At 42.5% G+C, this 13,138-nt stretch overlaps 1 protein-coding gene across 1 annotated transcript in view; it reads right to left on the reverse strand.

The window, feature by feature from the left end:
• The window catches only part of LOC120017709 (spectrin beta chain, non-erythrocytic 1-like), a 155,409-nt gene that overhangs the window by 73,055 nt on the left and 69,216 nt on the right, over positions 1 to 13,138 (reverse strand). Inside the window, exons 3-4 of the mRNA XM_038960652.1 lie at positions 7,076 to 7,227; positions 1,669 to 1,842 (exon numbers count right to left, since the gene is read on the reverse strand). Of these exons, the coding sequence (XP_038816580.1) occupies positions 1,669 to 1,842; positions 7,076 to 7,227 (326 nt within the window). The remainder of the gene's footprint in view (positions 1 to 1,668; positions 1,843 to 7,075; positions 7,228 to 13,138) is intronic.

Below are 13,138 nucleotides of genomic sequence, written 5' to 3' on the forward strand. Positions count from 1 at the left end.
CAGAGACTGAGACAACCACTATACACAGAGACAGACAACCACTATACACAGAGACTGATATAACCCCTAAACACAGAGACTGATATAACCCCTAAACACAGAGACTGATATAACCACTATACACAGAGACTGATATAACCACTATACACAGAGACTGATATAACCACTATACACAGAGACTGATATAACCCCTAAACACAGAGACAGACAACCACTATACAAAGAGACTGATATAACCCCTAAACACAGAGACTGATATAACCACTATACACAGAGATTGATATAACCACTATACACAGAGACTGATATAACCCCTATACACAGAGACTGATATAACCCCTATACAAAGAGACAGAAAACCACTATACAAAGAGAGAGAAAACCACTATACACAGAGACAGAGACAACCACTATACACAGAGACAGAGACAACCACTATACACAGAGACAGAGACAACCACTATACACAGAGACAGACAACCACTATACACAGAGACTGATATAACCCCTATACACAGAGACTGATATAACCCCTATACAAAGAGACTGAGACAACCAGTATACACAGAGACTGAGACAACCACTATACACAGAGACAGACAACCACTATACACAGAGACAGACAACCACTATACACAGAGACTGATATAACCCCTAAACACAGAGACTGATATAACCCCTAAACACAGAGACTGATATAACCACTATACACAGAGACTGATATAACCACTATACACAGAGACTGATATAACCACTATACACAGAGACTGATATAACCCCTAAACACAGAGACAGACAACCACTATACAAAGAGACTGATATAACCCCTAAACACAGAGACTGATATAACCACTATACACAGAGACTGATATAACCACTATACACAGAGACTGATATAACCACTATACACAGAGACTGATATAACCCCTAAACACAGAGACAGACAACCACTATACAAAGAGACTGATATAACCCCTAAACACAGAGACAGACAACCACTATACAAAGAGACTGATATAACCCCTAAACACAGAGACTGATATAACCACTATACACAGAGATTGATATAACCACTATACACAGAGACTGATATAACCACTATACACAGAGACTGATATAACCACTAAACACAGAGACTGATATAACCACTAAACACAGAGACTGATATAACCACTAAACACAGAGACTGATATAACCACTAAACACAGAGACTGATATAACCACTAAACACAGACTGATATAACCACTAAACACAGAGACTGATATAACCACTATACACAGAGACAGACAACCACTATACACAGAGACTGATATAACATCTATATGCACTTAGGCTGGCACACACACATAGAACAAATACGTGCACACACACTGGAATGCACCCACCTGCATTGAGTGACAGGCACATAAACACCACCTCAGCACTTTTCGATATACAAACAAACAAACAAACACAACCCACTTCCTGTCTTAGTTTGAGTGACATTGACCCAATACTATGGATTTAAGTAGGATTTTTTAAATTACAAATTATACAAATGTAATCCCTTTACCAACTGTGCTCTCTCACTTTATAATCAGCACATGCACGATACGTGAGTGAGTGAGAGAGTGAGAGAGTGAGTGAGGAGAGAGTGTGTGTGTGTGTGTACTGGGTCGTCAGCTGACCTGGAAGCGGAGGATGATGGTCCAGATTAGGCCGAGGGTGAGGCGGTGGTTGCCGTCGACAATGTCGTGGGAGCCCATATTCTCCAGATGGACCCTCTGCTCCTTGAGGAACTGCAGGGCCTTGTCCACGTTCTCCAGGCAGTGGATACGCATGCGCCCCTTAGTGGGCTTGGGCTGCAGAGGGAAAATAAAGAGGGACAGAGGTTGTACTAGCACAGTCTAATTACATTAGTGTCACTCATACTCTTCATATCTCTGACGTTCTACTGCCAACAATCTAAATGGTTTGGTTTTGTGTATTTTGACTTGAGGCAGGACTCCCTGGGCTGATGACCTACTTAGCAGACTTCTTTAATCCTTGAGGTAGGCAGATTTAAGAATGTCTATACAAGAACAAAATGATGTGCATTATATGAGGACATATCTATGGGACTTCAGTGCGTGTGTGTGTGTATATATATATATATCATGTATTTTTGTGTTACACTAAGTAAGCCTAAAATGACCAAGAGGAAATGAGATCTCTGATACGTCTGGAAGGACAGACCTGTGATGCCATATGTAGAGAGACAGGTCATCTAGAGCTTCCCCAGGGTTAGAACCCATTTTCCAGGGGTCATGACCCAGGAAGTACTCAGGGCCTGGCCTTGTTGAGACAGCTGGAGAACACCAGTGGGTATCTCCTCTGTCTAACACAAATAACACCAGATCAGAGAGATGAGAGATACCCATCTGGCATTTTAATGTAGTGTTCTGTGGAGTGAACTCTAACACAGCATTCATATGCTTCCTGAAACAGTTGAGAAATGGAGGCTGGCTTGAGTTGGGATCATTTTGCTGGACTCCATTGTACAGCATGTAGGCCCCTCCGCCAGTCTTTCTATATCAAAGATCTCATTGATAATTTCTCCCTCTGCCTTCCCTTTCACTCCATCATAGCAAGCCGGCTTTTGAAATTCTTTCATTTTGTTGTAGTATTTTTGCCTCATTTCCTCGTAGCGGTCAAAAGAAGCTCAAATCTCAGAGCGAAGTGCTCATATTTTGAAGGGACCACAGTAGACTGCATTCACTGTGAGTGAGTTGAAACTGTGGTCAGATCTTTCTCACAGCAAAGACCCGTGAATGCCCTCAATAGAGGGCATGATCTTGGCACGATCTACTGAACGTGGTAGGGGCAATAGTCAGGCTTAATCGCATTTTGATTCCAGAGCTGTCTAGACGAGTCTATCAGAGAGCTGCCTTTCAAAAGCCACTGGTGGTGAAGGGAGGGGTGAGGGGAGAGTGAGCTGAAATGGGACATAGTTAATAAAACCCATCAGTGCCAACTTTGCTAAACCTCTTTTTTTAGTGGCAAATCTGCAGTGATAATTGCTTCTCTCCCCTCCTTCAGCACAGCTGCTAAGCTGGAACATTTCATTGGCTCAGAGTGAAGTTTGCCCTCTGACGTCATGTGCTGCTGCCACCACCACCACCACCACCACAGTGCTGATGTTTTGGTTTTGCCTTAATCTAACTCCAGACGTGCATAAGGTCTCCTAACCTAGCTTGGCATCTAGTATTCAATTGTAAGCAGTCTGTGTGTGTGTATGTGTAACTGCATGCTAGCGCACATGCTTGGTGCATTGGATGTATATAATTAGGTCTGCATCAGTGTGTTTGTGGTTCATGTAGGTTATACATGTGTATGTCTGTTTGTGTCACATTTTGTATTTATTATGGACCCCCATTAGTTCCTGCCAAGGCAGTAGCTACTCTTCCTGGGTTAAACACATTAAGGCACATCACAAAAACAAAACAAAAATACAATAAGATAGTACATCATGACATCATTACGGCACTACATATCTACAACACAACATTTATAATACCACCATATAACAATATTAAAATATACGTGTGTGTAGAGTGCGTGTGTGCGCGCGCCTCTTCACAGTCTGCGTTGTTCCGGTTACATTTTTATTTATTTTTTAATTGTACAATACAAAACATACAAACCACGATGTTCCATAAGGTGTCGTTTTATCTGTTTTTTCAAATCAGATAAATGGCTCAATGTAGTACTGTGCCTTCCATAGTCTAGCACACAGACTATGGAAGCGACCTCTGGTGGCATGTCTTGCGGGGTATGCATGGTTGTCCGAGCTGTGTGTTAGTAGTTTGAACAGACAGCTTTGTGCTTTCAACATGTCAATACCTCTCTCAAAGACAAGTAGTGATGCAGTCAATCTCTGCTCTAGTTTGAGAAAGGAGAGATTGACATGCATGTCATTGATGTTAGCTCTCTGTGTACATTTAAGGGCCAGCCGTGCTTCTCTGTTTTGAGCCAACTGTAATGTGTTTATGTCCCTCTGTGGCACTTGACCAGATGACTGAGCAGCAGTCCAGGTGCAACAATACTCGGGCCTGTAGGACTTGTTTTGTTGATAATGTCAAAAAAGCGGAGCAGCGCTTTATTATAGACAATTACCAATACAAACTAGGAAAAAATCTGTACAAAATTGTCCTCATTAAATAAATACCAGACACAGATGTTAACTGAACGATCCACCCAGGCAGCTGTTGCTTGAGCATTTCTATTGTACTAGGCAAGATGAATTTATCACATTTTCAAATGTTGTTGCTCAAGCAACAGATGCCTGGATGGATCGTTCAGTGTAAGCCTCCAAGAGGTTTCCATGAGAGACCACATGATCCCTGTAACCCAATCTGTGACCCAGTCTGAAACTCTAGCAGAGTGTAAACTCTCTACTTCTCTGCTCTGTCCTCAACTGAACTGAACTGCTCGCAACTAGGGTTGCAAAGGGAGGATATGTTACTCAAAGTTTACCAGTAAACTACTAGATCTTTGGTATCTTTCAAGGATTTTATGTAATTTATCACAATACCCTTTCGGGTACTTCAGATTATTATAGGCGTCTGTAATTATCTCAGGCCCTCTGTGTGGACGACTGATCACGTCTAAAATATCTGAAATAATTAATTAAAATAAACAATGACAAAGCTGATCTTAAATATAAACTAAGTGAATACCGTTATTTTTTAATGAGGATTTCAGCATGAAATATCTTCTTTTTTCCCCCCACATTTATTTTACTATTTGAATATGTATTTATTGTCAATGACTTGGCTCAAACGGGTGGCAGTTAAACAAGTCAACAGTTGGAAGAGTTGCAAAATAATGCCATTGTTGATTAGATACTTTTTTCAATAATTAGGCTATTTTCTCTTGAACCGGGTTTTTCAAGCTCAACAGTTTCCCGTATGTATCAAGTATGGTTCACCACCCAAAGGACAGCCAGCCAACTTGACACAACTGTCGGCAGCATTGGAGTCAACATTGGCCAGCATCCCTGTGGAACGCTTTCGACACCTTGTAGAGTCCATGCCCTGACGAATTGAACCTGATCTGAGGTCAAAAGGGGTACAACTAAATATTTTGGAAGGTTTTAAAAGTTATTCAAGTATAAATGACCCAAGTCACGATAGACTGCCATAGATTCAGTTAATTACAAAAATTACTGAAGATTCTGGTAACTTTGGAAAATTACTGGTAGGTTTGCAACCTTACTCATAACCTCTCCATAGTATCCACATATATACCATGACCTTGCCTTTACCGGGGCTGCTTTAAATATATTCTTTACCAGAGGTGGAGAGAGCAGTGAATGTGTGCCTGGTTTTATAATGTTGAATCTGTGAGATATGACGATAGGAGTTATGACGAGGGAGTTATATGTATACAGTGTGTAACATAGCTACATACTATGTTATGAGAGATACTGCTGCACCGTTAATAGAAACCAGATAAGAGCAATATGAGGAACAATGACTACAAATACTCTTTCAAGTAGAAAAATATACACTGCATTCGGAAAGTATTCAGATTTTTTTTTTTCACATTTTGAGACGTTACAACCTGATTATAAAATATATAAAATAAATAAATATCCTTATCAATACCCCACAATGACAAAGTGAAAACAGGTTTTTAGAAATGTTTGCAAATGAATTAAAAACAGAAATACCTTATTTACCTAAATATTCAGACCCTTTGCTATGAGGCTCAAAATTGAGCTCAGGTGCATCTGGATTCCATTTATCATCCTTGAGATGTTTCTACAACTTGATTGGTATCCCCCTGTGATAAATTCAATTGATTGGACATGATTTGGAAAGGTACACACCTGTCTATATAAGGTCCACAGTTGGCAGTGCATGTCAGAGCAAAAACCAAGCCATGAGGTGGAAGGAATTGTCCGTAGAGCTCTGAGACAGAATTGTGTTGAGGCATCGATCTGGGGAAGGGTACCAAAACATTTCTGCAGCATTGGAGATTCCCAAGAACACAGTGGCCTCCATCATTCTTAAATGGAAGAAGTTTGTAACCACCACTCTTCATAGATCTGGCTGCCCGGCCAAACTAAGCAATTGGGGGAGAAGGGCCTTGGTCAGGGAGGTGACCAAGCACCCGATGGTCACTCTGACAGAGCTCCAGAGTTTCTCTGTGGAGATGGTTGTTCTTCTGGAAGGTTCTTCATCTCTGCAGCACTCTACCAATCCGGCCTTTATGATAGAGTGGCCAGACAGAAGCCACTCTTCAGTAAAAGGCACACAACAGCCCGCTTGGAGTTTGCCAAAAGCCACCTAAAGGACTCGCAGACCATGAGAAACAAGATTGTCTGGTCTGATGAATCCAAGATTGAACTCTTTGGCCTGAATGCCAAGCGTGACGTCTGGAGGAAACCTAACACCATCCCTACGGTGAAGCATGGTGGTGGCAGCATCTTGCTGTGGGGATGTTTTTCAGCAGCAGGGACTGGGAGACTGGTCAGGATCGACTAAATGATGAACGGAGCAAAGTACAGAGGGATCCTTGATGAAAACCTGCTCCAGAGTGCTCAGGACCTCAGACTGGGGTGAAGGTTCACCTGCCAATACAACAACGACCCTAAACACACAGCCAAGACAATGAAAACTCGAGGCTCTAATTGCTGCTTCAACAAAGTACTGAGTAAAAGGGTCTGAATACTTATGTAAAAGTGATACCAGTGTTTCATTGTTAATACATTTGCAAACAGCTTTAGCATTATTGGGTACTGTGTGTAGATTGATGAGGGGGGAAAAAAATATTTAATCCATTTTAGAATAAGGCTGTAACGTAGCAAAATGTAGAAAAAGCGGTCTGAATACTTTCCAAATGCACTGTACGTGTGCTCTGGGAAAAAAAATCTGTGAAGCATATTAGCTATGCATGGGCCGAATGTATGCATATAGGGTAAAATCATGGAGGAATCGTTTGGAACAGCAATCCCAAAGTGAAATCATTTTGACAATAAGAAATTCATTTTTTAAAGGTGAATTATTACTCTGTGTGTGACTGGGAAATCAGTCTGACTGTCCAACGTACCAGTCTCTCCCCAGAGAGGACCTCCAGTAGTTTTATGAGCATGCGTCCATCCCTCAGGTCCATATAGAGGTCAGTGATCCTGCAGGACACTCTGGCTAGGTGGGAGTTGACCCACTTGGTGAAGGTCTTCTTCTGCACCGCCTCGCGCTCATCTACAAGAAAGAGCAGATTGTGATCAGGGGTTTAGTTTCACTTCTGCGTTAAATCATTGGATCATATTAACCAGGTTATCACCTGGGGGTATTTTACAGTTCAACTGACGTGTGCTCTTCTATAGTCTCTCTGTCACACACACACACTGTAGATTATAAAGCTAAACACTCCAGGTGTGCGGCTAACAAAGTGGAACGTGAGGGTTTGCAGGCCTCTCGACAGAAACAGCATGTTCCTCTCATTCTTCCTGTTTATGCCAGGTGTCCCCGGTTGTTTGACTGGCTGTGGGCCTTTGCTACTGTTCGTCTTTTGATGAAAACCTACACCAAGGTCGTCACTGTTCTTGGAATAACTGTGTAGGGTGTATCTTCCTGTGTCTAAGAGGTACAAAGTAGCTAGCTTTCACAGAAAGACAGACAAGTACTGTAAATATCAACATTTCACAGGCTAGGTAAGTGTTAAGTAAACATTGTATTTGAATTTATCATCGATCCCCATTAGCTGCTGCCAAGGCACCAGCTACTCTTCCTTGGGGTCCAGCAAAATGAAGGCAGTTTAGACCGTTTTAAAAACATTCCAATACATTCACAACACACTGTGTGCCCTCAGGCCCCTACTCTACCACTACCACATATCTACAGAACAAAATCCATGTGTACGTGTGTATAGTGCGTATGTTATCTTGTGTGTGCATGCATGTGTCTGTGCCCATGTTTGTGTTGCTTCACAGTCCCCACTGTTCCATGAGGTGTATTTCTGTTTTTTAAATCTAATTCTACTGCTTGCATCAGTTACTTGATGTGGAATAGAGTTCCATGTAGTCATGGCTCTATGTAGTACCGTGCGCCTCCCATAGTCTGTTCTGGACTTGGGGAATGTGTAGAGACCTCTTGTTGCATGTCTTGTGGGGTATGCATGGGTGTCCTAGCTGTGCGCCAGTAGTTCAAACAGACAGCTCCTTGCATTCAACATGTCAATACCTCTCATAAATACAAGCAGTGATGAAGTCAATCTCTCCTCCACTTTGAGCAAGGAGAGATTGACATGCATATTATTAATATTAGCTCTTTGTGTACATCCAAGGGCCAGCCGTGATGCCCTGTTCTAAGCCAATTGCAATTTTCCTAACATACTTCAATACTTCTTCGTTTAGGCCATCATTAAATAGCCAGTCTTGTTTGTGCAAGCTAAATGTTGTTAGCATAGCAGGTGCCATTCTCCTAACATATACTGAACAAAAATCTAAAAACAACATGCAACAATTTCAATGATTTTACATAAGGTAATCAGTCAATTGAAATAAATTCATTGGGTCCTAATCTATGGATTTTACATGATTGGGAATACAGATATGCATCTGCTGGTCACAGACACCTAAAAAAAGGTAGGGATCAGGAAACCAGTCAGTATCTGGTGTGACCACCATTTGCCTCATCCTTCGCATTGAGGTGATCAGGCTGTTAACTGTCGCCTGTGGAATGTTGTCCAACTCCTTTTCAATGGCTGTGCGAAGTTGCTGGATATTGGCGGGAACTGGAACACGCTGTGTGTTCCATGAATAAAGAACTCTCCGGGAAGAAGAAAGGCGGGATCATTTCATGATTATCATTTCATGATTAACTACTCATGGCGTGATTGAGATAACGTACAGAAACGCAAGTCCGTTTGTTCACCCAACGTAGAATACCTCACTATCAAATGCCGACAGACAGTATTACCTCCTAAGATAATTCTCTTTGGTTATAGTCACAGCTGTGTATATTCCCCGTTAAACTGATACCACAACGGCCCTCAAGGAACTACACTGGACTTTGTGCAAACTGGAAACCACATATCCTGATGCGGCATTTATTGTAGCTGGGGATTTTAACAAAGCAAATTTGGGGAAAACGCTACCAAAGTTCTACCAACACATTGACTGAAGTATTCTCGCTGCTAAAACACTCGACCAGTTCTACTCCAACTTCTGGGATGCCTACAAGGCCCTCCCCTGCCCTCCCTTCGGCAAATCAGATCATGACTCCATTTTGCTCATCTCTTCCTATTAGGCAGAAACTCAAACAGGAAGTACCCATGCTAAGGTCTATTCAACGCTGGTCTGACCAATCGAAATCCATGCTTCAAGATTGTTTTGATCATGCGGACTGGGATATATTCCGGGTAGCCTCTAAGAATAACATCAATGTATACACTGACACGGTGTATATAAAAAAACGTGGATAGATAGCAGCATTCGCGAGACGTATGTAGCAGGGTCTACAGACAATCATGGATTACAAAGGCAAAACCTAAGTACAGAGACAAAGTGGAGTCGCAAATCAAAAGCTCAGACACGAGACGTATGTAGCAGGGTCTACAGACAATCATGGATTACAAAGGCAAAACCTAAGTACAGAGACAAAGTGGAGTCGCAAATCAAAAGCTCAGACACGAGACGTATGTAGCAGGGTCTACAGACAATCATGGATTACAAAGGCAAAACCTAAGTACAGAGACAAAGTGGAGTCGCAAATCAAAAGCTCAGACACGAGACGTATGTAGCAGGGTCTACAGACAATCATGGATTACAAAGGCAAAACCAGCCACGTCGGATACCAACGTCTTGCTCCCAGAAAAGCAAAACACCTTTTCCCGATTTGTGGATAACACAGCGCCACCGACGCGACTCACTCCCAAGGACTGTGGGCTCTCGTTCTCCATGGCCGACGTGAGTAAGACATTTAAACATGTAAACCCCTTTCAAGGCTACCGGCCCAGACGGCATCCCTAGCCACGTCGTCAGAGCATGTGCCGACCAGCTGGCTGGAGGGTTTACGGACAGATTCAATCTCTCCCTATCCCAGTCTGCTGTCCCCACATGCTTCAAAATGTCCACCATTGTTCCTCTACCCAAGAAAGCAAAGATAACTGAACTAAATTACTATTGCCCTGTAGCACGGGGTCATCATGAAGTGCTTTAAGAGGCTAGTTAAGGATCATATAACCTCTACCTTATCCGACACCCTAGACCCACTTCAATTTGCATACCGCCCCAATAGATCCACAGACGATGCAATCGCCATCGCACTGCACACTGCCCTATCCCATCTGGACAAGAGGAATACCTATGTAAGAATGCTGTTCATTGACTATAGCTCAGCCTTCAACACCATAGTACCCTCTAAGCATCATCATTAAGCTCGGGGGCCTGGGTCTGAACCCCGGCCTGTGCAACTCTGTTTTGGACTTGCTGACTGGCCGACCCGTGTGGTGAAGGTAGGAAACAACACCTCCACTTCGCTGATCCTCAACACATGGGCCTCACAAGGGTACGTGCTCAGCCCCCTCCTGTACCCCCTGATCGCCCATGACTGCGTGGCCACGCATGCCTCCAACTCAAATCAAGTTTACAGACGACACGACAGTTTTAGGCCTGATTACCAACAATGACGAGACAACCTGTAGGGAGGAGGTGAGGGTCCTGGCGGAGTGGTGCCAGAAATAACCTCGCCCTCAACGTCAACAAAACAAAGGAGCTGATCGTGGACTTCAGGAAACAGCAGAGGGAGCACACACCTATCCACATTGACAGGACCGCAGTGGAGAAGGTGAAAAGCTTCAAGTTCCTCGGCGTACACGTCACCGACCATCTGAAATCGTCCACCCACACAGACAGTGTGGTGAAGGAGCAACAGCGTTTCTTCAACCTCAGGAGGCTGAAGAAATGTGGCTTAGCTCTTAAGACCCTCACAAACATTTACAGATGCACAATTAAGAGAATCCTGTCGGGCTGTATCACCGCCTAATAAGATAACTGCATCGCCCGCAACCGCCTCCAGAGGGTGGTGCGGTCTGCCCAACGCATCACCGGGGGCACACTGCCTGCCCTCCAGGACATCTACAGCCCCCGATGTCACAGGAAGGCCAAAGGACAACAACCACCCGAACCACAGCCTGTTCACCCCGCTACCATCCAGAAGGCGATGTCAGTACAGGTGCATCACAGCTGGGACCGAGATACTGAAAAACAGCTTCTATCTCAAGGCCATCAGACTGTTCAATAGCCATCACTAGTCGGGTACCACCCAGTTACTCAACCTTGCACCATAGAGGCCGCTGCCCTATATACAAAGACATGGAATCAATGGCCACTTAAATAAATGTTTTCTTACTGCTTAGCTCATATGTATATAGTGTATTCTATTCTACTGTATTTCAGTCAATGCCACTGCGACATTACTCATCCTAATGTTTATACAGTACCAGTAAAATGTTTGGACACACCTACTCATTCAAGGGTTTTTCTTTATTTTTTACTATTTTCTACATTGTAGAATAACAGTGAAGACATCAACACTATGAAATAACACATATGGAATCATGTAGTAACCAAAAAAGTGTTAACTTCTTTATGATAGGGGGCAGCATTTTCACTTTTGGATGAATTGCGTGCCCATAGTGAACTGCCTCCTACTCTGTCCCAGATGCTAATATATGCATATTATTATTACTATTGGATATAAAACACTCTGAAGTTTCTAAAACTGTTTGAATGATGTCTGTGAGTATAACAGAACTCATATGGCAGGCAAAAACCTGAGAAATATTCCAAACCGGAAGTGAGAATTCTGAGGCTAGTCGATGTTCAACTCATCGCCTTTTCAATTCCCTGTAAGATATGGATCTGTTTGCACTTCCTACGTCTTCCACTAGATGTCAACAGTCTGTAGAACGTGGAATGAAGCCTCTGCTGTGATGTTGAGCCGGATGGGAGGTGTTTCAGTCAGTGGTCTGGCAGAATGCCAGTTCCTGGTCACGCGCATTACACATGATATCGCCTTGCGTTCCATTTCTTCTAGAGACACGAAGGAATTCTCCGGTTGGAACGTTATTGGATAGTTATGATAACATCCTGAAGATTGATTTTCTACTTAGTTTGACCAGTTTATTCGACCTGTTATATAACTTTAAGTTTTCGTCCAAGTTCGCCTGCATCGGCGCGAGCGTTTGGACATGTGCACTAAACATGCTAGCAAAAGTAGCTACTTAGACACAAGTAATGGACATTATCGAACAAAACAACGATTTATTGTGGAACTAGGATTCCTGGGAGTGCTTTCTGATGAAGATCATAAAAGGTAAGGGAATATTTATGATGTAATTTCATATTTCTGTTGACTCCAACATGGCGGAGAAATGTTGTTTTTATCTGAGCGCGGTCTCAGATTAGTGCATGGTGTGCTTTTTACGTAAATCTTTTTGAAATCTGACACAGCGGTTGCATTAAGAACAAGTGTATCTTTAATTCTATGTAAAATATGTGTCTTTCATCAAAGTTTATGATGAGTATTTATGTTATTTGACGTGGCTCTCTGCAATTTCTCCAGATATTTTGGAGGCATTTCTGAACACCGAGATTTGTGGATATAAATATGCACATTATCGAACAAAAAATAAATGTATTGTGTAACATGATGTCCTATGAGTGTCATCTGATGGAGATCAAAGGTTAGTGATTAATTGTATCTCTATTTCTGCTTTTTGTGACTACTATCTTTTGCTGGGAAAATGGCTGTGTTTTTCTGTGGCTATGTACTGAGCTAACATAATTGTTTGGTGTGCTTTCCCCGTAAATCCTTTTTGAAATCAGACATGTTTGCTGGATTCACAACATGTGTAGCTTTAATTTGGTGTCTTTCATGTGTGATTTCATGAAAGATTGATTTTTATAGTAATATATTTGAATTTGGCGCGCTACATTTTTTCTGGCTTTTGGCCAAGTGGGACGCTACTGTCCCACATATCCCAGAGAAGTTAAACAAATCTAAATATATTATATTTGAGGTTCTTCAAAGTAGCCACCCTTTGCCTTCACAGCTTTGCACACTCTTGGCATTCTCTCAACCAGCTTCATGAGGTAGTCACCTGAAA

This window comes from Salvelinus namaycush, chromosome 22 (genome assembly GCF_016432855.1).
Source record: "Salvelinus namaycush isolate Seneca chromosome 22, SaNama_1.0, whole genome shotgun sequence".
In the NCBI taxonomy this organism is placed as follows: Eukaryota; Metazoa; Chordata; class Actinopteri; order Salmoniformes; family Salmonidae; genus Salvelinus; species Salvelinus namaycush.